This window comes from Sapajus apella, unplaced genomic scaffold, assembly GCF_009761245.1.
Source record: "Sapajus apella isolate SASKATOON/1434 unplaced genomic scaffold, GSC_monkey_1.0 scaffold112, whole genome shotgun sequence".
In the NCBI taxonomy this organism is placed as follows: Eukaryota; Metazoa; Chordata; class Mammalia; order Primates; family Cebidae; genus Sapajus; species Sapajus apella.
Genome location: NW_022437052.1, coordinates 2,239,593 through 2,265,792, shown reverse-complemented (window position 1 = coordinate 2,265,792; position 26,200 = coordinate 2,239,593). Strand labels below are relative to the sequence as shown.

The following is a 26,200-nucleotide window of genomic DNA, read 5'->3' as shown; positions in this document are numbered from 1 at the left end:
AGCATCAATGATTAATAGTGAAGGGAACAGAATGTTGAACCTCAGCTAGGGGTAAATGGAGGAGTATATGGTGTCTAGCATTAATAGTAAGTGAAATGAAACATTATGTTTAGTGTTAAAAGTGAATTAAGTAATCCCAGCACTTTGGGAGGCTGAGGCGGGCGGATCATGAGGTCAGGAGTTCAAGACCAGCCTGGCCAACATAGTGCAACCCTGTCTCTACTAAAATTACAAAAATGAGCTGGGAATGGTGGTACATGCCTGTAATCCCAGCTACTCAGGAGGCTGAGGCAGGAGAATCACTTGAACCCGGGAGGTGGAGGTTGCAGTGAGCTGAGATCACACCACTGCCCCCCAGCTTGGGCAACAGAGTAAGACTTCATCTCAAAAAAATAAAAAGTGAATTAATCCATGTCCCTACAAAGGACCCAAACTCATCGTTTTTGATGGCTGCATAATATTCCATGGTGTATATGTGCCACATTTTCCCTATCCAGTCTATTGTCGATGGGCATTTGGGTTGGTTCCAGGTCTTTGCTATTGTAAACAGTGCTGCAATGAACATTCGTGTGCACGTGCTGGAAACCATCATTCTCAGCAAACTGACAGAAGAGCAGAAGATCAAACACCGCATGTTCTCACTCATAGGCGGGTGTTGAACAATGAGAACACATGGACACAGGGAGGGGAACACTACACACTGGGGTCAGTTGGGGGGAAATAGGGGAGGGACGGTGGGGGGTGGGGAGCTGGGGAAGATAGCAAGGGGAGAAATGCCAGATGTAGGTGATGGGGAGGAAGGCAGCAAATCACACTGCCACGTGTGTACCTATGCAACAATCTTGCATGTTCTTCACATGTACCCCAAAACCTAAAATGCAATAAAATAAATAAATGGAAAAAAAAAGTGAATTAAGCAGAATGCAAGGTCTAGTGTTGACAGTGAAGGGAACAGAAAGTTGTACTGATTGTAAGGGTGACTGGAAGAAAAATAGTGCCTGGTGTTAGCAATGAATGAAGTGGGATGCTGTGTCTGGTGTTAGAGGTGAATGGAACAGAATGTTGTGTCTAGCATAAGGGTGAATGGAGCAGAATGTATATCTGACATTAATAGCAGAATGCTGTGTCTAGTGAATGAAGCAGAATATGGTTTAGGAGTTAACAGCAAATGTGGTGTTTAACACTAGAAATACAAGAATCAAATTGAAGTGTGTCCAGAAAAGGGTTAATAAAACAGGCCTGAGGCTATCTTAGAAAGGGCCTCTTGCAAGTTTGCCTCTTGGATGGCATCTGGGAAGTTAGATTTTGCATATATTCCTTCTTTCCCTAACTGATAAGGCTGGCTCACTGTGCCTATATTGTACAAACAATCTGGTTCATGCTAAACCATCTGCTTTCCTTTTAGGCATCTGGAATTTTGGCACATGCTAGGCAGAGGGTGCTGATGTGACCAGCTCCCAGATAAAACATGGCACACTGAGCCTCAAATGAATCGTAGAACAGTCTCTGTTTTTCTTTGTCTTGTCTTTCCTTTTTTTTTTTTTTTTAGACAGAATCTCACTTTGTTGCCCAACCTGGAGAGCGGTGGTGTGATCTCGGCTCACTGCAACTTCCACCTCTCTGGTTCAAGTGATTCTCCTGCCTCAGCCTCCCGAGTAACTGAGATTACAGGCACACACCACCATGCCTGGCTAACAGTTTCTGTTTTTCTGTCTTTTTGGGCAGAAATATAACACACACGTCTGCATGTTGTTGCTGGAGTAAGAGTGCATTCTTTGTGACCCCTCACGGGAGGGTGAGAGTAAGGAAGCCTGCACATGGATTCCTGTAGTCTCTGTCTATGTTCTTTCCCCCTGATGAGCCAGCTGTATCTTCTGAATATGTTGCTGTAATAAATCTTAGCTGTGGAGAGCCGAGAATGGGAGAAGAGCGGAGTATGTGAGCAGGGCAGAGGGCTCCTCTCCTCTCCTCTCCTCACCTTGCTCTCTCAGCTTACCTTTAACCCCCACCTGCTCGGTGTCCAGAACACCTTCCACCAGGACCACCTCAGCAAGTTCCCACTTAAAGAAAGGTGCTAAGCAGGTGTACATGTCCCTGCGTCAGGGTGAGAAAGTCCAGGCTATGTATATCTGAATCCATGGTACTAGAAAAGGACTGCACTGCAAGACCCAGACCCTGGACGGTGAGCCCAAGTGTGTGGAAGAGTTGCCTGAGTGGAATTTCTTTCTTTTTTTTTTGAGGCGGAGTTTTTACTCTTGTTGCCCAGGCTGGAGTGCAATGACACGGTTTTGGCTCACTGCAACCTCCGCCTCCCGGGTCCAAGTGATTCTCCTGCCTCAGCTTCCTGAGTAGCTGGGATTACAGGTGTGTGCCACCACACTCAGTTTATTTTTTGTATTTTTATTAGACGGGGTTTCATTATGTTGGCCAGGCTGGTCTTGAACTCCTGACCTCAGGTGATCCACTCGCCTTGGCTTCCCAAGGTGCTGGGATTACATGTGTGAGCCACCGTGCCTGGCCTGGAATTTTGATGGCTCAAGTATTTTACAGTCTGAAGTCTCCAACAGTGACATGTATCTCATGCCTGCTGCCATGTTTTGGGACTCTTTCAGTAAGGACCCTACAAGCTGGTGTTCTGTAAAGTTTTCAAGTACAACTGAAAGCCTGCAGAGACCAATTTGAGACACATCTGTAAATGGATAATGGACATGGTGAGCAACCAGCACCCCTGGTTTAGCATGAAGCAGGAATATAGCCTCATGGGGACAAATGGGCACCCCTTTGGTTGGCCTTCCAATGGCTTCTGGGGACCCCAGCATCCCTATTATTGTAGTGTGGGAGCAGACAAAGCCTATGAGAGGGACATCATGGAGGCCCATTACAGGCCTGCTTGTATGCTGGAGTCAAGATTGTGGGGACTAATGCTGAGGTCATGCCTGTCCAGTGGGAATTTCAAATCAGACTCTCTGAAGGAATCAGCATGGGAGATCATCTCGGGGTGGCCTGTTTCATTTTGCATCATGTATGTGAAGACTTTGGAGTGATAGCAACCTTCGATCCTAAGCCCATTCCTAGGAACTGGAATGGTGCAGGCTGCCATACCAACTTTAGCATGAAGGCTGTGTGGGAGGAGAATGGTCTGGAGTACACTGAAGAGGCCATTGAGAAACTAAGCAAGTGGCACCAGTACCACATCCACACCTGTGATCCCAAGGGAGGCCTGGACAATGCCCGATGCCTAACTGGATTCCATGAAACTTCCAACATCAACAACTTTTCTGCTGGTGTAACCAATTGTAGCCCCAACATATGCATTCCCTGGACCACTGGCCAGGAGAAGAAGCATTACTTTGAAGACCGTTGCCCTGCCCCCCACCAACTGTGACCCTTTTATGGTGACAGAAGCCCTCATCCATATGTGTCTTCTCAATGAAACCAGTGATGAGTCCTTCCAGCACAAAAACTAAGTGGACTAGGCATCCAGCCATCGAACCCCTCCTAGTTCTTTATCCCACTCCAACTCTTTCCCCTCTCCTAGTTGTTCCAATTGCAACTTGAAGGGTGGAATATCAAGGTCTTTTTTTAATTCAAAAAATAAAAAAATAAAAATATCTTAGCTGTGAATACAACTTTATGCTGAGTCCTATGAATCTTTCTATCCAATCTCTGGATATGGGGTTAGTGTTGGAGATCCCTGACATACGATATTTACTATTAATGGTGAAAAGAGCAGAATGTTGCACTTAGCTCTAAAAGTGAATGGAGGAGAATATGAAGTTGAGTGTTAAAAGCAAATGAAGCAGAATGTGTGTCCAGTGTTGGTAGACAGTGGAGCAGAATGTGGTGTCTGGCAACTTGTATTGAACCATAATGTTGAGTCTGGTGGAAGGACTGATGGATCAGAAAAGTGTAGAGCCTGCAAAGATCTGCAGGATCCTGCAAAGTATAGTACATAAATAAATAGTGAGTAACTCCTTTGCTTTCCATGTTTGAGGCAGGGCAAGGAAGTGGATACTGTCCTTATTTGTCCAGGTGTTCTATGCTCTTGGGCAATGGGACCTACCTTGGGTAGCGATGCTCGAGAACCAGAGCTCTGGGTGGTCATAGTGAGCACAGTGGTGATACCTAGGCCCACACGAGCAGGTGCAGCATCCATGTTGATCCAGAAGGAGATCCATGACAGGATGACGATGAGCAGGCTGGGAATATACATCTGAATCAGGTAGTAACCCATCTGCCGCTCCAGGTGGAACCGGGCCTCAATGCAGGTGAATTTACCTGCAAGAAATTGCAGTGAGAAGGCAGTGTAGCCGGGTGAATAGGACCAAAAGCTTTAGGGTTAGAACAACCTTGGCTGGAGTTCTGGTCCAGTCTCATACTCCCTGTGTCCTTAGACAAGTATTTGAATTGTTCTGTATATGTTTGTCGTGTATAGTAAACTGGGGATAATAATAATACCTCCTTCATATAGTTACTTATATGGTTACTGTGAGGATAAAATTAGATGATGCTTATGAAAAGCTTAGCACGGTCCTCATACATTATAAATGTTCTGGATTGTCAATTGCCATAATTACCACTGTCATCATCATCATCAACAGCATCAATATTTTGTTGCTGAGAATGGGCCTAAGTGGCACTTTCTCTACCTTTCTTCCAGTTATCTTCCCAAAATATGACTTGATTCTGTTATTTCCTCTTCTAAAACCTTTGGTCCCAACCTTCTTTCCTCATACAAGGCAGTTCTCATTACCTACAGGAAAAAGTTCAAACTCTTTAGCCTGACCTTTATAGTCAAGCTCTAACCAGTATTTCTGTCCACTTCCCCATCACTCTTCACCCTAATCATGACTCCCTACATGCCATCCCTTGCCTTGAGCATGCCCTGAACTTTCATATTTCTGAGCTTCTGATCTTGCTCATCCCTTTGCCCAGAAAGCCCTTGTTCCTTCCCACAACCAGCCAAAGAAATCTTCCTTCTCCTCCATGGCAGTGTAAATGTGAGCAGCATTCCTTCTCCCCCAGGCAGAATGCTGCTTTTTTTCTGTGTTATTTGAACCCTGTTCACATGATCATCAGAGCATTTAAGACATAATGCAGTGAGTGAGTGGGCAAGTCAGTCTCTCTCTCTCTCTCTCTCTCTCTCTCTCTCTCTCTCTCTCTCTCTCTCTCTCTGTCTTCTGCACTAGACTAGGCAGCTTGTCTCCTCCCTGTCTGTGTATCCCTGGAACTGGGATGGAGCTAGTCCTAGGATGGGGTCTTAGTTCCTGTCTACTGAAACACAATAACTAGAGAATTTCCTGAAGCTCCCTGGACTCTAAGCTCCATATAGGCAGGGTCTTGTCAGCCTTTTATCCTTGCATGCATAGGGTCTAGCACAGAGCTCAGCCCTTACTAAGATGAACATGGTGGAGAGTCAATGAAATGAATGAGAATATGCTATGTACATTTAGGCTGTTTCCATATCTTGGCTATTGCGAATATTACTGCAGTGAACATGGGAGTGCAGATGTGTCTTTGAGATACTGATTTCATTTTCTTTGGATATGTATCTAGAAGTGAGATTACTGGACCATAAGATATTTCTCAATGGATGAATGGATAAAGAAAATGAAACATTACTCAGCCTTAACAAAGAAGGAAATTCTGCCATTTATGACACTGTGGATGAAGCTGGAGGACATTTTTATATTAAGGGAAATAAGCCAGACACAGAAAGACATATATTGCATGATCTCACTTATATGTGGAATCTAAAATAGTCATACTTATAGAAGCAGAAAATAGAATGGTGGTTGCTAGAGGCTGAGGGGTGGGGGAAATTGGGAGATGTTGGCCAAAGGGTACAGAGTTTCAGTTATGCAAGATGAATAAGTTCTGGAGATCTAGCATACAGCTATGTGACTAGAATTAACAGTACTGTCCTGTATACTTGAAATTTGCTAAGAGGGTAGATCACCTTTTCACTGTTTTTTTTTTTTTTTTTTTTTTTTTTTTTGAGATAGAATCTTAAAAAAAAAGCCCAGGCTGGAGTGCACTGGTACCATCTCAGCTCACTGAAGTCTCCATCTCCCAGGTTCAACTGATCTCCTGTCTTAGTCTCCAAAGTAGCTGGGATTACAGGGTTGTGCCACCATGCCCAGCTATTTATTTTTATTTTTAGTAGAGACAGGGTTTCACCATGTTGGTCAGACTGGTTTCAAACTCCTGGCCTCAAGTGATCCAACTGCCTTGGCCTCCCAAAATGCCAGGATTCAGGCATGAGCCACCACACCTGGTCTTTTATTCCCCCTCCATATTTTAAGAGTTTTAAAATATATTCTGAATATTGGACCCCTATCACATTTATGATTTACAAATATTTTCTCCCATTCTGTGGGTTATCTTCACAATGTGTCTCTTGATGCACACGAGCTTTTAATATTTATGAAGTCAAATCTAACCGTTGTTTTTTCATTGCTGCTTGTGTTTTTGATGTCATATCTATGAATCTATTGCCAAATCTAAGATTAGTAAGATTTGCCCTCATGTCTTCTTCTAAAAGTTTTATCATTTTAGCTTAATCTTAAATATAGGTCTTTAAGAGGGTAGATCTTAAGTGTTCTTATCAGGCATACGAGATACACACACACACAGACACACACAGACACACATACACACACACACTGAGAAGTATGTAAGGTGATGCATATGCTACTTAGCTTGAGTGTGGTAATTATTTCACAATGCATATATATATATTTATATATATATCAGAACATCATGTTGCATACCTTCAATATATACAATTGTTATTGTTCAGTTATACCTTAAGAAAGCTAAAAAGAAAGAATAAAATAAAATACTCTGTAAAGAGTAAAAGACTTGGTATGTGAAGGTCAGTTGTGGTGATTTGACTTGGGAGTCATTACTTTCACCGCTGCTATGGGAATATCATTATTGCTGAAGGGATGAAGATAATATCTTTGGAGGTTCTGAAACAACTCCGAGGTGACTCAGAAAGAGGCAGCTGCCCAAGACAGACGAGAGCCCAGGGTGCCTGCACTTTCACTGGGCTTTCTACTTGCACCAGAGCCTATGATCGTTTCTCTCAGTCCCTGTCTTTCACCTTCTCCTCTTGCTGGCCTTCCATGCCTCTCTACTCTATGCAGCTGGGTTCAGATCCCAGCTTCCTACCCATCATTCCAGTTGCTGTACCAGCCGACCGACTTTCTTCCTCCATGCTTTTATGGGCTTGTTCTCAGCCTGAGACAGGGTATGCAAAGCCAGTCTTGATCTGGCCCCAATCATCCAGATATTCAATCTTCCAAAAAGGCATGGGAGATAGAGAGCTGAGCTACACCATCGTGGCTTCTCTGCCTTCTCATAGCTCACAGGCTGGTGAACCCTTTGTAGCTATTTACTAACCTTCAGTGCCACTTCTAAGCTCCCCCTTGCTGAGGTCTATTGTGAGTATTCTCTCTACTTTTGCTCTACTGGAAATGCCAGTTCCTCTGTGACAGAGACTACTAGGTGTCTTCCCAATATCAGTTCTTCACTTCTGCCTTAGAAATAGGATCCATTCCACTACCTGGAATAATGACTGTATTTACCAGCTTCCCTGGTAATTAGGTACAACCCAAGCTTAAGCTACTCACTTCAGGACTCACAGGAAGAAAATATCAGAGCCACTTTTTTGTTTCAAAACCTATTCTCTTAACCGCTAGGTAATAAATACAGAGCTGTTTCCATCATGGGTACTTCATAAGATCTGTTGAATCAATGATTGAATGTGTTTGAAACAACCTCTGGTCCTGGTTGTGGGGTGGGATCTGAGGAGGATGGCCCTTGTACCTACCTGTGTTGTAATGCTTGGTGCAGTATCTCAAGTCCTTCTCTTCCTTCAAGATAAACTGGGGCAGAGTTAGTCCATCTGCCACCTGCACAGCTCCCTGTTCCTGCCACTCAAAGATGAGGTCATTCATGGTGTATCCAACTGGGATGGGATCAGAAGAAGGTTGGTTAGGGTTAGAGACTGAGAGACATCAGACACTTGATGGTACTTGTGAGACCATGTTGCTTTTCTTTTCCACTCAAGGGAGGTAAAAACTGGTTAATTTTTATATCTACATCATAGCCCTTCCACCTGTCTTCCCAACTTTCTGCATTAGCTTGTACTGTTGTTTCCCCTCTCACTGCCATGGTGAAATGCAGTTGATATCTGCTATTTTCACCTGCACACTATCCTTGCCAACCTCCCCTTTTGCTCACAGCAGATATTCCTCTGCGGAACAACCCTTGCTGAGACTAGCCGCTGGCTGGGGCAGGAGGGGAAAGGTGTGAAATGGTACTTGAGCTAGGCCAGACCACGCCCCACCACTTCAGCGACTCTCGAGTGAAGTAACAAAACTTTCAGAATTGGTTTGTGCTGATTCCCCTCATGGGTAGTACTCCAAGGAAATGGTCTACTAGTTCCTGTTGCCTAAGTGCTCTGCCTTGGTTTCTGTATTTTTAAGTTAGTCAGGTTGGTTTCTCTGTTTGCAATCAAAGGAGTCAGCTATCCAATCTGTTAAAATCCTGGTCCTCCATAAAGTCTACTCCAGTACCCTCTCTCCTTCTCCATCAGAAGGAAGCATTCTTTCTGCCACAAAACCACAGTGCTTTGTACTTCTAACAACACACCACTCACTTGCCACCCTTTGTTAGAGTTGTTTTTGCAGTAAGTTGTTTACCTCCCCTGCTGGAGTGAACATCTTGTGGGTTCAAGGACCATGGCTTATTCAAGCCATTTCTTTTCCATTCACATTCACTATAGATGTGGAACAATGATCCTTTGGAGAACGTGCTGGCTCCAAAACATGGACCTCAGTCAGGCCATGTGAGGGAAGTTGTATTTCTAATTTTCTAGAAGCAAAGTCCTTCATCAAATATTTTGGGTTATTACAGTAATCTCCTGGGGTCTAGTGGTTAGGAGCAGCTGTGTGGGAATTTCTGCCTGTCCCATGGGTAAAAGGGAGGCTGGTTCTTTCTAGTGGACTCATGGAAGACACTCACAGCTTTCCAGTTGCATGATACATGTCTGGACATCCATAGGGAAATTCTTCAAGTCCATGGGGCAGGCCAGTGTCAGGGTGATTCTGGGAAGAGAAGGGAATTGAATGATGCAGGATCCACATATTGGGGAGGCTGTGCCTCTATTCTAGTTATAATAGAAAATAAGTTGTCCAGGGTAGGGAAAGAAGGTCAGGGAACTTGTGTTTGTTTATTTATTTTTGAGAGATAAGATCTCTCTTTGTGGCCTAGGCTGGAGTGCAACAGCACAATAATAGCTTGCTGCAGCCTCGACTTCCCAGGCTCAAGCAATTATCTTGCCTCAGCCTCTAGAGTAGCTGCAACCATAAGCGCATACCACCATGCCTGCTAATTTTTAAAAAAATTTTTGGGCCGGGCACGGTGGCTCACACCTGTAATTCTAGCACTTTGGGAGGCCAAGGCGGGTGGATCACAAGATTAGGAGATTGAGACCAGCCTGGCTAACATGGTGAAACCCCGCCTCTACTAAAAGTACACACACACACACAAAATTAGCTGGGCATGGTGATATGTGCCTGTAGTCCCAGCTACTCTGGAGACTGAGGCAGGAGAATCACTTGAATCCAGGAGGCGGAGGTTGCAGTGAGCTGAGATCATGCCACTGCACTTCAGCCTGGGTGACAGAGCAAGGCTCCATCCCCAACCCTCCCTAATTTTTTTTTTTTGTGGAGACAGGGGTGGTCCAGGCTGGTCTCAAAGTCCCAGGCTCAAGCATTTCTCCCACATCAGCCTCCCAGGTGTGAGCCATAGTGCCCGGCCATGACATGATTTTTATATATAGAAAGCCCTGACAATTACATACACATGTATGAACTGTTAAAGTAAATAAAGGAATTTAGCAAAACTGAAGGATAAAAAATCCACAAGTGGTTGCAGCAGAGCAGTGGGAAGCAGAGTGCGGCCAGCTGCTTTGGGGACCTGCAGACCCTCTGGCCTTGGGCATGCAGATGAGCTGGGGGCCCAGGCCTGGCCACAGCCTCTGTCCTGAAGGCTCCCAGAGCCCTTGCTGTGAGTCCCACAGGCTGGGCCTAGGCCTGAAGCAGCAATAAACCCCTTTTCCCACCCCACCTTGGTGACCTGGTGGCCATCTGGTCTCCCAGCCAACTTTGCCCGGCCTAGACAAAGCTCCAGATAGCTGCTGGGACGCAGCACCTTTGGGTGGTGGTGGGTGTGGACAACTTATGTTTATTAAATAAATGTATGTGTATTTTCAAGTTCCTGATTGAAAAATGCAGACGTAGAGAGGTAAAAGTAGGTTGCCTAAAGTGACACAGAGTCAGTGAACTTCAGGGTTTCTTTGGAGTCTAACTGTCCTCTGGACACCTGTCTTTAGCAAGTTGCCTGGATGCCGGGGGCTGCCCTGCTTCCTTACTCTTCTGCATAGCCCTCAGGTAGGGACACAGCTCAGATTTTAAGTTGAGCAGTGCCCATGTGCACCTGCAGCAGGTGTTGCAAGTGGTTCTTGGCGCGTAGGGCTCATCAAAAGCTATTTCAAAGAGACTTCCTGCCTTTTGGGTGTCCAAACACAGCTCACTCACATCAGTGGGCTCATGCTGAGATCGGCTGAAAGGGGTGGGCTCCCCAGGATTCTAGGCTAGCTGTTTATTTTGGTTGTTCAACCCTTACAGAGGCCATAGACTCAGAACCAGAGGGAGTCCCCTCAACAGAATTCAAGGCCTGCAGTTCAAGCTGGGATACAAGACTCCAGCTTGAAAGGCTTTTCCAACATCTGAGTGCCTGCTGCAGGGGATGGAGAAGAAAGGCTTTCAGAGCCCAAACAGCCTTAGATCATCAAGCCAACTACCTCATGTGACAGGTGAGAAACCCAGGGGGCAGAGAGGGATAGGTTGAGAGTCATCTAAGGTCACACAGCAAGCTGATTTGTCAGCCAGGATTCAAAACCATGTGTCCTGGCCTTTGGATTCTGAGTCCCAGGGTGGGTTTGCTCATGTGTTTGCGGGCAGCACTGCTATCCTGAAAAGCCAACCCTAATATCCTAAGACACCTAATTGGTGGCGTTCCAGTGGAACTGAGCTGACACTTTGGCTGCCTGTGGTGAGGTACGCAGTCCTTTGTGAACTTCCTTCCTCCAGGTTACACCCACAGCTCTGGATGTGGGCCCCTTTAAGCACAAGGTTGAAGCAAAGGGGGGAAAATGAAAGGGAGATGGGGAGGGAGAAGAGGGAAAAGAAGGAAGTGGAAGGAGGGAGAAAGTGAATACAGTTGAATTTCTACAGATAACAGCTCCAAAGTGGGGCAGCTGTCACACTGGGTTAATTTCCTGAAGTGGAATGACCTTGGAAACATCACTTTCTGCTGATCTGTCCTTCTATCATGCTGCACCAGGACTTAGCCTCCTAGAGATAGGAAGCTAGCCTGGCAGCAGCAAAATCCAAGCAGGCTGACCTTACCATTCCCCCAGCCAGCTGGGCTGAGTGGTCATTTCCTAAGCCTGTCACTCTTCCAGTCTGGATGTTTACTTGGCGGGGATGGGAGGGTGGGCCCCTGAGTAAAGAAGGCCACGTGAGCCTCAGGTTCCTCTAAGCCTGCCCTTGATGATGAGGTATGTTTCTCTGAAGGACTGGGGCGGGAAGGGAAGACATTTAGGATGAGTGTCCTTTTAAGCTCTTTGAAATAAAAACATATTCATATATTGATGATATATTTGAGTGCCTATTGAATGCCATGCACTGCTATAGGACTTTGAGAGGGCATCAGATTCACACTAATACAGTTTACAATCTAGGCTCTGCTACTAACAAACTGGAAACTTCAGCAAGTTACTTAAAATTTCTGATCCTCACTTGTCTAATCTGCAAAATGGGCATAGTAAAACCTGGTTCATGGAGTTATTAGGAGGGCTAGATATAACACATGAAAAGTACCCAGCATCGTTAGTGCATTCTCAATGAATGGTAGCTGTTATTATTACATGAGTAAGGTAATAATAACACTTCTTGGTGTTATTCACCTCTTGGACATTGGTCATTTTCCTTATGCTTTAGGAGAGAACATCAGGGACTTGGTGTGGAGGGGTGGCAACAGACTCTGAAGGCTCTGTCCCTAACCAATATCTAAAGGTTATTCCACATCTGGAGAAGAAGATCTAAACTGCTAGACCCAGTGCAAGGTTTGGGGGATAGGAAGATTTTACAGAAGGGATGGAATAGCCCTGACCTTGACCACAAGCAGCCCCATCTACCTGGCAGGCTCATTTGCTTTGAAGTTGCTGTGATTTTCTAGGTTTTATGCTTTAGCTTCTGCTATTGGTAATCATGCTTGAATACTCTTTCCTAGCTTGTTTGATTGTAATGTTGGGTAACTTAAACCCCAGCTTCTCTAGGATGCCTTCCTTGGTCTCCTTGGTTGTAATAAACCATTGGCCCCTAGAATGAAATACCCTAAAGCTGATGTCAGCATTCAAACTATTCTGCCTAAAGAGAACAATTACTTCTCCAGCAGCGAAGGAAGGATGGGTGGAAGAATTCTGTAGTGTTCCTGCCGGTCCTAGGGCTCATCCTACTCTGTTGTAATACCAGCCTTCTATAACTTACTGTGACATACGTTGTTTTGTTTGTAAAGGTTTAACAGATGTCATGGAGTCACGTTTTACTAGCTTCTAAGCTCAGTGCATATTTAATGTTTCTCTGACGGGACTGCCATGTAGTTATTCCACTGAAAGAAAATTCATGAGTCAAATACCCCATGGTATTTTATTCTTACTTGCTGAGTATAAGTTACAGAGCTGGGTCTGCCTATTCTGCAAAGGTGTTGGTTTGCCAGGGCCTGTTCACCTCTGTTTGGCCCCTCTTTTAGGGTCTGCATCCAGAAGGTAGTGGGGCAAGGCGAGTTCTGAGGAGGGAGTGGGAGAACCTGATGAGAACTCACCTGATGCTGTAGAGGACATTCCCATTCCGGGAGATCCTTAGCAATTTGTTATCTGTGGTGATCTCATGGAAGTGGGCCCCCTTCTCATTGGCAAAGAACAGGTCAGGTTTCCAGATGGAGTCCAGCATGGATGGGTCCAGGTCCAGAGAGTCGTCAGGGTATTCATTATAGGCCAGGCGGGGGTCGTTCCACTGCTGCCGCAGGAAGATGTTGACCCTATAGTCCTATAGCCACGAAACAAGGTGAAGGCAGTGTTAGGGCCAAGGACATCAACTTTTGGAGGGCCTAGGTGCTTTTGGCCAGTAAAACCTTTTGTGTAGGATGTTATTAAGTGTGGTTGCATCTTATATGAGGGTGAGACATAAAAGGTGTGTATCAGTCAAAAACCATGGGAGTCACAATTTCCCCCCGAAATCCTCTAAATGCCTGATGAGGTATATTCAACCCTGAGCTGAGATTACATAAATATTATTCTTTCTTTTGAAAAAAATTAATCTAAAGAAAAGTTCAAAGATATATGTAATAAACACTTGTTTTCATCATCCTGTTAATATTTTGTCATGTTTACTTCGTTTCTTCAAATAAGAGAAAAAATGCATTGCAGATAAATTGAAGTCCCCCTTTCACCCTCAACCTCAATAGTACAGGATTTCTTAGGCACACTATAATTTGAGAATCATTGGTCTAGACAGATTGAAGGAATGAAAGGAAAGAAAGCTGAAGTCTGAGCATTCAAACTATTCTGCCTAAAGAGAACAATTAATTCTCAAGCAGTGAAGGGAAGATGGGTGGAAGAATTCTGTAGTGTTCCTGCTGGTCCTAGGGTTCATCCCACTCTTGTAATACCAGTGTTCTATAACTTACTGCAACATATGTTGATTTGTTTGGAAAGGTTTAATAGATGTCATGCAGTCACATCTTATTAACTTCTAAACTCAGTGCTTAATGTTTCTCTGATGGACTGCAAAGTAGTTATTTCATTGAAAGAAAATTCATGAGTCAAATCAATTAGGGAAATGTTATACCACATGAAATACAACAGGTTTCTTTATTACAGGACTTCTCAGAGACGTTAATATGCTGATGAGTTGTGTACATTTTAAGAAGGGAGTAGAATATGATTTATTTTGGCCATGGAACTCTTATTTTGTGCATGATGAGCATCTTCTATAGAATATAGGTTAGGAATAGCTGTCCTAGTCAAAACTCCATCCCCGCCTCCCACCTTTTTTTTTTTTTTTTTACCCAGATGAAGAAATTGAAGTCCAGGGAGAATTGAGACTGGCTCAGTGTCACTCTGAAAATGTAGGGCCAGAGCTGATTCTAGAACCCATGTGTTCTGACTCCTAGCTGAGAGTCTGCTCAATTGCCTCCTAGAGGAATGGAAAGAATCCATTCAGTTTCTATTCACAACGTGAGGAGCTATTGTGGTATGTGTAGTTCTCAATAGCAGAAAGCTGGGTCATGCAGTTAAGAAATATTTCCATTAAGAAAGCTTTTGGTCAGGGGCGATGGCTCATGCCTATAATCTAAGCACTTTCGGAGGCCAAGGTGGGAGGACTGCTTGAGCCCAGGAGTTGAGACCAGCCTGACCAACATGATGAGATCTTGTTTCTACCAGAAAATACAAAAGGTAGCCAGGTGTAGTGGCACGTATGATGGCCTGTACAGTAGCCTGTAGTCCCAGCTACTCAGGAGGCTGGGGTAGAAGGATCACGTGAATCCAGGGAGGTTCAGGCTACAGTGAGCATGATCATGCCACTGTACTGTAGCCTGGGTGACAAAATGAGACCCTGTCTCAAACAAACAAAACAGAAAAATAAGGTTTTAAATTTTATTACAGAGACATTGTAAACCTGGAGTTCGTGAATATCATGACACTACAAGTAGAGTTTAGGAAATATTTGTGTTTCCCAAGGAGGAAGGGCATAGCTCTCTGTGTTGGATCTCCCAGAGGGTCTATAGTTCTCCAGGTGATTAATATCCTCAGTTCAAGTGCAACCTTAAATGCTCTCCTCCAAGGAATAATCTCCACACATGAGGTCCTGCTATTGCTTTTTCCCTTGAGGGTGCTGGATAAATGAGGTCATGCAATATTTTCTTTTGCAATGCTGCTTGTACATCCTCATCAGTCTTGATCTGTCATTAGCAGGGATGAACTAAAACAAATAACAAGGCCAGGCGTGGTGGCTCATGCCTATAATCCCAGTACTTTGGGAGGCCGAGGTGGGTGGATCACGACGTCAAGAGATCGAGACCATCCTGGTCAATATGGTGAAACCCCATCTCTACTAAAAATACAAAAATTAGCTGGGCATGGTGGTGCATGCCTGTAGTCCTAGCTATTCAGGAGGCTGAGGCAGGAAAATTGCCTTGAACCCAGGAGGCGGAGGTTGCGGTGAGCCGAGATCGTGCCATTGCACTCCAGTCTGGGTTACAACAGTGAAACTCTGTCTCAAAAACAAAACAAGACAAAAAAAAAACAAAAAACAAACAACCTTCGTCACCACTCACCCTCACCCCGGCTCAATTCCTCCTACAGTGCATGCCTCATTCTCTTTTCCTATAGAAATATCAATAGCTTGAGGGTGGATCTAAGATGGCCGTTTAGGAACAGCTCAGGATTGCAGCTCCCAGTGAAAGCGCAGAGGGTGAGTGGACGCCGCATTTTTATTGCCCACAGACTAGGAAATCCCAGGCGGAGGAGCTCCATGGGTGGCCAGCACAGCTGTTTTGGCCAGTGCCGCTGTGTCGGCCGGCGCTGCTGCTTTGCCCCATGTGGCTGCTTTGTCAGCGCCCTGGCGCAGCGGTTCTCCATACAAAATATACTGGTCCAGGTGCCCTTTTGCCTGGTGATTGGAGCTACGGGAAGTCACCCATTCATCTGTTTAAAAAGGGGACTGAACAGGGAACCAGGACAGTAGATTCCAGGGCAAAAAAAGTGCCACGAGTCTCAGTGCCGCTGTTTAAGCCAGAGCAATGAGTTGCTGCACGGGAAAACACACAGATCCCGGCGCCTCTTCAACAGGTGACTGGAACACCAACTTAAAAAAAAACAAAAGCCTCTGAGGCAGGGAGCCAGGCGATTAGGCTCGGCTGGTCCCACCCCCACAAAAGAACAGCAATCAGAAACTCCTGGATTGAGAGTTTCACAGCAAGTGCAGCTTAACCCATGATGGTCTAGTTCTGTGGGGGAGGGGCGTCCGCCATTACTGAGGCACTCCAACACTAAGGTGGTAGTCAGCCAATGTTGACACAGCCCGCCGTTGCCAAGGCAACCTGCCACCACAGAGAGACTCCGCCTTAACAGAGGCGGGCCACATTGCCGAGGCAGTTCTAACTACACTCATATAAACAGGACTGCAGGGAAGTTCACCTGACAGCTGGGCGGAGCCCACAGCAGCTCAGCAAAGCCTCTACAGGCAGATAGTGACTAGGCTGCCTCCTTGCTGTGTAGGGCAGCTCTGAAGGAAAAAAAAAGAAGGCAGCAGCATAATGGAAACTCATAAATAAAGCCCTAAATCCCTGAGACAGAGCACCTGGGAACAAAAAGTGGTTTATGAGCTCTGCTGCAGCAGACCTAAACGTACCTGCCTAGCAGCTCTGAATGAACAACAGAGCACACAGCTCAGCATTTGAGCTCCTATAAAGAGCAGACTGTCTCCTCAAGCAGCTCCCTGACCCCTGTATATCCAAAGAGCCACCTCATAAAGGAGAGATCAGACTGACACTTGGCAGGTATCCTTCTGGGACAAAGATAGCAGAAGAAGAAAACTGGTAACAACACTTACTGTTCTGCAGCTGCTGCAGGTGATCCCCAGGCAAGCAGGGCCTGGAGTGGACGTCAGCAGACCTACAGCAGAGGGGCCAGACTGTCAGAAGGAAAACTAAGAAACACAAATAACTTCATCATCAACAAACAGAACGTCCACTCAGAGACCCAATCTGAAAACCAGCAACTACAAAGAGGACAGGTGGTTAAATCCATAAAGATGGGAAGAAACCAGCGCAAAAAGGATGAAAACACCCGAAACCAGAGCACCTCTCCTCCTACAAGGGATCACAACTCCCCACCAGCAAGGGAACAAGGTTGGATGGAGAATGAGTGTGATGAAATGACAGAATCAGACTTCAGAAGGTGAGTAGCAAGAAACTTCTGTGAACTAAAAGAACACGTTCTAACCCAATGCAAAGAAACTAAGAACCTTGAAAAAAGATTTGACGAAATGCTAATGAGAATGGACAAAATAGAAAGGAATATAAGTGAATTGATGGAGCTGAAAAACACAACACGAGAAATTTGTGAAACATGCACAAGTATCAACAGCTGAATTGACCAAGCAGAAGAAAGGATATCAGAGGTCGAAGATCAACTCAATGAAATAATGGGAAGGCAAGAATAGAGAAAAAAGGGTAAAAAGGAATGAACAAAATCTCCAAGAAATGTGGGACTATATGAAAAGACCTAATCTATGTTTGATAGGCATACCTGAATGCAACGAAGAGAATGAATCCAAGCTGGAAAATACTCTTCAGGATATTATCCAGGAAAATTTCCCCAACCTAGCAAGGCAGGCCAATATTGAAGTCCAGGAAATACAGAGAACACCACAAAGATATTCGTCAGGAAGAGCAACCCCAAGGCACATAATCGTCAGATTCACCATGGTTGAAATGAAAGAGAAAATACTAAGGGCAGCCAGAGAGAAAGGTCAGGTTACCCACAAAGGGAAGCCCATCAGACTCACAGCAGATCTCTCAGCAGAACCCTACAAGCCAGAAGAGAGTGGGGGCCAATATTTAACGTCTTTAAAGAAAAGAACTTTCAACCCAGAATCTCCTATCCAGCCAAACTAAGCTTCATAAGTGAAGGAAAAATAAAATCCTTTGCGAACAAGCAAGCACTCAGAGATTTCGTCACCACAAGGCCAGCTTTACAAGAGCTCCTGAAAAAGGCTCTACACATAGAAAGGAACAACCAGTACCAGCCACTCCAAAAACATGCCAAATGGTAAAGAGAATCAACACAATGAAGAATCTGCATCAACTAATGGGCAAAACAGCCAGCTAGCACCAAAATGGCAGTATCAAATTCACACATAACAATATTAACCCTAAATGTAAATGGACTAAATGCCCCAATCAAAAGACACAGACTGGCAAATTGGATCAAAAGCCAAAACCCATTGGTGTGCTGTGTCCAGGAAACCCATCTCACATGCAAGGATACACAAAGGCTCAAAATAAAGGGATGGAGGAAGATTTACCAAGCAAATGGAGAGCAAAAAAAAAAAAAAAGCAGGAGTTGCAATTCTCATCTCTGATAAATTAGACTTTAAAGCAACAAAGATCAAAGTAAACAAAGAAGAGCTAATGGTCCTAAATATATACGCGGCCAATACAGGAGCACCCAGATACATAAGGCAAGTTCTTAATGACTTACAAAGAGACTTAGACTCCCACACAGTTATAGTGGGAGACTTTAACACCCCATTGTCAATATTAGACAGATCAACCAGACGGAAAATTTAAAAGGATATCCAGGACCTGAGCTCAGACCTGGACCAAGCAAACCTAATAGACGTTTACAGAACTCTCCACCCTAAATCCAGAGAATATACATTCTTCTCAGCACCACATCAGACCTACTCTAAAATTGACCACATAATTGGGAGTAAATAACTCCTCAGCAAATGCAAAAGAATGGAAATCGTAACAAACAGTCTGTCAGACCACAGTGCAATCAAGTTAGAACTCAGAATTCAAAAACTAACCCAGAACCACACAGCTTCATGGAAACTGAACAACTTGCTCTTGAATGTTGATTGGATAAACAATGAAATGAAGACAGAAATAAAGATGTTCTTGAAAACCAGCGAGAACGAAGATACAACATACCAGAATCTCTGGGACACATTTAAAGCAGTCTCTAGAGGAAAATATATAGCAATAAGTGCCCACATGAGAAGCAAGGAGAGATCAAAAATTGACACCCTATCATCAAAATTGAAAGAGCTAGAGGAGCAAGATAAAAAAAATCTCAAAGTCTAGCAGAAGACAAGAAATAGCTAAGATCAGAGCAGAACTGAAGGAGATAGAGACACAAAAAACCCTTCAAAAAATCAATAAATCCAGAAGCTGGTTTTTTGAAAAGATCAACGAAATAGAGAGACCATTAGCCAGATTAATAAAAAAGAAAAGAGAGAATAACCAAATTGATGCAATAAAAGATGATAAAGGGGATATCACCACAGATTCCACAGAAATTCAAACCATCATCAGAGATTATTACAAACAACTCTATGCACATAAACTAGTAAACCTGGAAGAAATGGATAAATTCCTGGAAACTTGCCTCCTCCCAAGTCTAAACCAGGAAGAAGCCGAAACCCTGAACAGACCCATAACAAGGTCTGAAGTTGAGGCAGCAATTAAGAGCTTACCACCCAAAAGAAGCCCAGGTCCAGATGGGTTCACAGCCAAATTCTACCAGACATGCAAAGAGGAGCTGGTACCATTCCTTCTGAAACTATTCCAAACAATACAAAAAGAGGGAATTCTTCCCAAATCATTTTATGAGACCACCATCATCCTGATTCCAAAACCCAGCAGAGACTCAAAAAGAAAAGAAAACTTCAGGCCAATATCCATGATGAATATAGATGTAAAAATCTTCAATAAAATACTGACAAGCTGATTGCAATAGCACATCAAAAAGCTTATCCACCATGATCAAGTAGGCTTCATCCTGGGGATGCAAGGCTGGTTCAACATACGCAAGTCTATAAACGTAATTCACCACATAAACAGAACCAAAGACAAAAACCACATGATTATCTCAATTGATGCAGAGAAGGCCTTAGACAAAATTCAACAGCCCTTTATGCTAAAAACCCTCAATAAGCTAGGTATCGATGGAACGTATCTCAAAATAATAAAAGCTATTTACGACAAACGAACAGCTAATATCATGTTGAATAGGCAAGAACTGGAAGCATTCCCCTTGAAATCTGGCACTAGACAAGGATGCCCTCTCTCACCACTCCTATTCAATATAGTACTAGAAGTTCTAGCCAGAGCAATCAGGCAAGAAAAAGAAATAAAGGCTATTCAAATAGGAAAGGAGGAAGTCAAATTGTCTCTATTTGCAGACCGACATGATTGTATATCTAGAAGACCCCATCGTCTCAGCCCAAAAGCTCCTGAAACTGATAAGCAACATCAGCAAAGTCTCAGGATACAAAATCAATGTGCAAAAATCACATGCATTCCTATACACCAATAACAGACTTAAAGAGAGCCAAATCAAGAACGAACTGCCATTCACAATTGCCACGAAGAGAATAAAATATCTAGGACTACAACTAACAAGGAACGTAAAGGACCTCTTCAAGGAGAACTACAAGCCACTGCTCAACGAAATAAGAGAGAACACAAACAGATGGAGAAACATCCCATGTTCATGGTTAGGAAGAATCAATATCGTGAAAATGGCCATACTGCCCAAAGTAATTTACAGATTCAACTCTATCCCCATCAAGCTACCAATGACCTTCTTCACAGAACTGGAAAAAACCACCTTAAACTTCATATGGAACCAAAAGAGAGCCCGCATAGCCAAGTCAATTCTAAGCAAAAAGAACAAAGCGGGAGGCATCACACTACCGGACTTCAAACTATACTACAAGGCTACAGTAATCAAAACAGCATGGTACTGGTACCAAAACAGAGATATAGACCAATGGAACAGAACAGAGGTCTCGGAGGCAACACAACATATCTACAACCATCTGATCTTTGACAAACCAGACAAAAACAAGCAATGGGGAAAGGATTCCTTGTTTAATAAATGGTGTTGGGAAAACCGGCTAGCCATGTGCAGAAAGCAGAAACTGGACCCCTTTCTGACACCTTACACTAAAATTAACTCCAGATGGATTAAAGACTTAAACATAAGACCTAACACCATAAACACCCTAGAAGAAAATCTAGGCAAAACCATTCAGGACATAGGTGTAGGCAAGGACTTCATGACCAAAACACCAAACGCATTGACAACAAAAGCCAAAATAGACAAATGGGACCTAATCAAACTCCACAGCTTCTGCACAGCAAAAGAAACAGTCTTTAGAGTGAATCGGCAACCAACAGAATGGGAAAAAATTTTTGCAGTTTACCCATCTGACAAAGGGCTGATATCCAGAATTTACAAAGAACTAAAACAGATTTACAAGAAAAAAACTAACAAGCCCATTCAAAAGTGGGCAAAGGATATGAACAGATACTTTACAAAAGAAGGCATACATGAGGCCAACAAACATATGAAAAAATGCTCATCATCACTGGTCATCAGAGAAATGCAAATCAAAACTACATTGAGATACCACCTCACGCCAATTAGAATGGCAATCATTAAAAAATCTGGAGACAACAGATGCTGGAGAGGATGTGGAGAAATAGGAACACTTTTACACTGTTGGTGGGAGTGTAAATTAGTTCAACCATTGTGGAAGACAGTGTGGCACTGCCTCAAGGACCTAGAAATAGAAACTCCATTTGACCCAGCAATCCCATTGCTGGGTATATATCCAAAGGATTATAAATCATTCTACTATAAGGACACATGCACACGAATGTTCATTGCAGCGCTGTTTACAATAGCAAAGACCTGGAACCAACCCAAATGCCCATCGATGATAAACTGGACAGGGAAATTGTGGCACATATACACCATGGAATATTATGCAGCTATGAAAAATGATGAGTTTGTGTCCTTTGTAGGGACAGGATGAATCTGGAAACCATCATTCTCAGCAAACTGACAGAAGAGCAGAAGATCAAACACCACATGTTCTCACTCACAGGCGGGCGTTGAACAATGAGAACACATGGACATGGGGGGGTGCACTACACACTGGGGTCAGTTGGGGGGAAATAGGGGAGGGACGGTGGGGGTTGGGGGGTTGGGGAGAGATAGCAAGGGGAGAGATGCCAGATGTAGGTGATGGGGAGGAAGGCAGCAAATCACACTGCCACACGTGTACCTATGCAACAATCTTGCATGTTCTTCACATGTACCCCAAAACCTAAAAATGCAATAAAATAAATGGAAAAAAAGAGAAATATCAATAGCTTCATATAATGTTCCAAAGTGTTTTATAGGATCGTTTTTAATTTAATTGCAGTTTCTCCCTCTAGCCCCATAGAAAGTGACATTTGGCTTCATAAGTCCCATGGTGGTGGGAGAACTTCAGACCTGGCCTGAGTGTTAGCTCTTTGTCCTGATGATGGTAATGGACAGCTCCCAATCTGACCCCATCTGATCAAGGGATTGAACATAGTCTCATCTTCCCCTTCTCCCTTGGATTTTTCATGAAGTGTGTGCGTGTGTGTGTGTGTGTGTGTGTGTATGTGCGCGCGCACGTGCGTGCATGTGTGCACACGCACGCATGGGCGCGTGTGTGTTTATGATGAGGCATTGGGCAGGTCACATCAGAGTGAACAGATTATGAATGGTTGTTCAGAAAAAGCCTTCAGTCCTCAAACCCCAGCTGCACTTTTGATGTTCTTGCCAGTGACATGTCAAGTCCGTTTATGTGGCTAGCAGGAAGAAAAGAAAGTGGCATTTTCTTAAAATGGTCTGTTAGTCAGCAGACGCCATTCTAGATACTGTCACATACATTTAATCCTCACAAAACCCCTGCAAGCTAGACATTCAGATTCCCATAGTGAGGGTAAGAAAACAGGTTTGGAAAGGTTGAGAAATGTGTCCAAGGCACAGGGCCAGAGAGTGGCAGAGCTGGGACTGGAATCACCATCAGCCTGAGCCTCTAGTGAGCGCTCGTGATTTACATCACATGGTGTAGACAGGCAATCTTGTGTCAGGGACACTCTCTGTCAGCCTCATTGCTCAGGCAAATTCTGCCTTCTCAACTTAAGGCTTATCTCCTATAGGAGCCTTGATGCCCCAGGCTTCCCTGACTTCTTCCTTTTTGATCTCCTAGCAAGATCGAATCACCTGGAACGTTTAATTGAGCACTTCTTCACTGTGTATGTCTTATCTCCTCAGCTTGATTGGCACCAATTTGAGCGAATGAACCAGACCTTATATTTTCACTGCACCATCTCACCTAGTCACCCCTTCAGTCCACCTATGAGCTACCTGGTACCTAGGAGAAGGAAAAGGAGGCAAAGTCAGAAAAAGTTGGAACAGAATGGGCTTTTCTTATTTTATATCTGGAAAGACCGAAACCCAGGGGGGAAAGGTATTTCCTAAGGTCACACAGCAATTCAGCCAAGAATCTGGAATTGGAACTTAGCTCTGCTTCTCTGAGCCTCACTGTTAAAAGAAGTTAGGCTGGATGGTCTCTAAGAACTTTTCCAAATTTAACAGCTAATTGTTAGTTTTATTTTTTCCAACAACATTTAACTGAGCTCTCTTAAGTGTCAGATACTATTCTAGGCATTGAAGAATCCACTGAGAACAAGAAAGATGTATTTATTTAGCTCCAGAGCCTCCAGTGGAACGTTTACACCACACTGAGATAAGGACTCTCATAGGGGTTAAGTGCAGGGTGCTAGGGAATGTAGAAGACAGGTTCCCACCTGGACTTGTGGGTGGTGACCAGGGAAGTCTCCAGGTAGAAGCGATATTTAAGGTGAGAACAAATATGGTTGAGCCAAACAGGAAAGGCATTTTGGGCAGTTGGAAGTGCATATGTGAAAGCCTAGAGGCAAAGCAAGAGTGTGGAAAGAGTAGTAAGTGAATGAATAGAGGAGAGGGAGAATGCATGCAGGGTCTTGTAAGCTGTACTGAGAAATCTGAACTTTTTCCTAATCATAATGTGGAGGGTTTGAAGAATTTTAGGTAGAGATGGAGATTATTACATTTGCATTTTATTACTAATATTTAAAAATATTTTAGATGATGCATGTTTATGTTTTTTACTGTCAATTTGCATTGCTTATTTCAGAAGCAATATTTTCTTCTTTTCATCTAAAAGAAGAAAAACAAAATAAAACCCATCTCTTCATATTTCATAATGAGCCTCTCATTATGAAATGACTAATGAGAAGTTAGAGTGAGAGACAGAGAATGTATCTTGGTGTCCTCAGGCAGCTTGACTCCCACTGGTGGTGCCTGCCCTAGCAGGGCCACCCAAACAAGTTGCTGCTGTTGATTTCCTCCCTTAAGATGGCAAACAGCAGTGAGAAATGCAGTTCAGAAGAGATGAATGTAATTGGTGTAGTAGGTTGAAAGCTAAAGGCTGTTTTGCTTATTTGGCCATAACTATACGTATGTTGGTTGATGTTCAACATGCTGGGAGCCATGTTCAAGTTCAGGGACTAGAGGAGAGGCAATCGAATTCTCTACCCTAGAGCCTGAGTTCCACCTCTGGGAGCTGGTTTCTAGGTCTCAAACCCTCAAGGGTAGCCCACAAACTGGAAGCAGGAGGAATTGGAGCTCTGGTTCAACGGTGTTTAGCATCGACTCACCCATCCTGCCTCTGCAATTCCCTGATGATCTAATTTTGGGTAACTGGGCAACTAGCTGCCTTGTTTATGAAACCAAGGTAGAGCATTAACTCATTCATTTATTCATTCCACAGGCATTTATTGAGGGCTTCCTATGTATCACCTGAAGTTGGATCTGTCCCCCACCTGTACCCCCACTGTGCCTTATTTCAGATTCTAACTTCTCCTAATAATCTCCACTAAACTCAGTATTCTGGTGAAATAGGAAGCATGAAGTGTTTTAGTAGAATAGAGATAAGAGCTTGTACAAGAATGTTGGTGGGAAGGGGATGTGGAGAGCAAGAGGTGGGCCCATTGCAGTCAGAACCAAGAGACATTGCATCAAGAGGTAAACAGAAGAACTAGATCCTTATACCTTTTAAAGTCTTATTATTCCAGCTCCCAAGGGGATATCTCATCTCTAAACTCAATCCAACTCTATTAACATGTATTAGGCTGATAGGACTGAGGCACAGGGTCTTTGTTTCTATACTCAAACAACTCAATTTATCTAGCAAGCAAGATAAGGCACAGACACAAATATCTACCACACAAATTTGAAAGTGAGACAGGTCATAAGAAGTTCTAACAGGCTCATGCCTATAATCCCAGCAATTTGGGAGGCCGAGACAGGCAGATTGGTTGAGCCCAGGAGTTTGAGACAAGCCTGGGCAATAGGGAAAACTCTGTCTCTACAAAAAAAAAAAAAAAAAAAAAAATTAGCTGGGCATGGTGGTGCATGACTATAGTCCCAGTTACTTGGGAGGCTGAGGTGGGAGGATCAATTGAGCCCATGAAGTTGAGGCTGTAGTGAGCAGTGATTGTGCCACTGCACTCTGGCCTGGGTGACAGAGCAAGACCCTTCTCAAAATAAAAAAAAAAGTTTTAACAAATTGCTATTAGAGATGACTTCCAGCCAAGTTGGGCAAGTCTGGACAAGAATTTGAAGAAAAGGTAGCATTTGAGGTGGCCCCCTTCAGTTTGTTCATCCTCCAGAAGCTAGCATCTCTAGATCTGGTATTGTTCTGAGATGTGAACAGCAGCTGGTTTCACTTGGAATAAGGCCAGTGACATGCCCTAAGCCTATACTTCTTACATCTGTGAGATAAGGATAAGACATGAGGACTAGGGATTCAGCCTCAGAGTATTTAGAATTAGAACATGTATAATTGGGGGTAAAAGGAACCTCATGTAGAAGGGATAGCACAAGCAGAGGTGTGTAGGCAGGTGCTTTCAAACAGTTCAGTTTATATCAACAATTAGCAGCATAAATAATAACAATCGTCCCTTATTGAGGCCCTATCATATACCAGGCATTATATCTTAAGCATGCTATACATGTCAGCTTATTTTATCTTTAAGACAATCCTATGAAATAGGCATTTTCAGCCTAATTTTAAGATGTAGAAGATGCAGGGAGATTAAGTGCTTGGTCCAGATTTACACAGTTAGGAAATAATGGGGCTGGAGTTCAAACCTGGTTTGTCTGATTACATAAAGTTCAGGCTCTCATCCACTCTGCTGTGATAAGGCTGAAAATGAATTGATTTGAGACTGTGGCTATCCTTAATTGCCAAACCAAGGTGTCTGGATTTTACTTGGTAGTCAATTTAGCACCACTGAAGACGTAAGCAGTGGAGAAATGTCACTGATTTCAGGAAGATCAGTATGGCAGGAACCCTGTGGAAAATTGGAAGCAAGAGAAAACAGATACAGAAAGACCTCT

At 43.8% G+C, this 26,200-nt stretch overlaps 1 protein-coding gene and 1 pseudogene across 2 annotated transcripts in view; one reads left to right on the top strand and one right to left on the bottom strand.

Moving 5' to 3' along the window:
• GLRA1 (glycine receptor alpha 1) overlaps positions 1 to 26,200 on the bottom strand; it is a 113,009-nt gene that overhangs the window by 28,456 nt on the left and 58,353 nt on the right. For both annotated transcript variants that reach the window (XM_032259822.1, XM_032259823.1), the window contains exons 4-7: positions 12,961 to 13,184; positions 9,034 to 9,116; positions 7,838 to 7,975; positions 4,064 to 4,278 (exon numbers count right to left, since the gene is read on the bottom strand). In XM_032259822.1, coding sequence (XP_032115713.1) covers positions 4,064 to 4,278; positions 7,838 to 7,975; positions 9,034 to 9,116; positions 12,961 to 13,184 — 660 coding nt within the window. The remainder of the gene's footprint in view (positions 1 to 4,063; positions 4,279 to 7,837; positions 7,976 to 9,033; positions 9,117 to 12,960; positions 13,185 to 26,200) is intronic.
• On the top strand, positions 1,084 to 3,983 carry LOC116537575 (annotated as a pseudogene).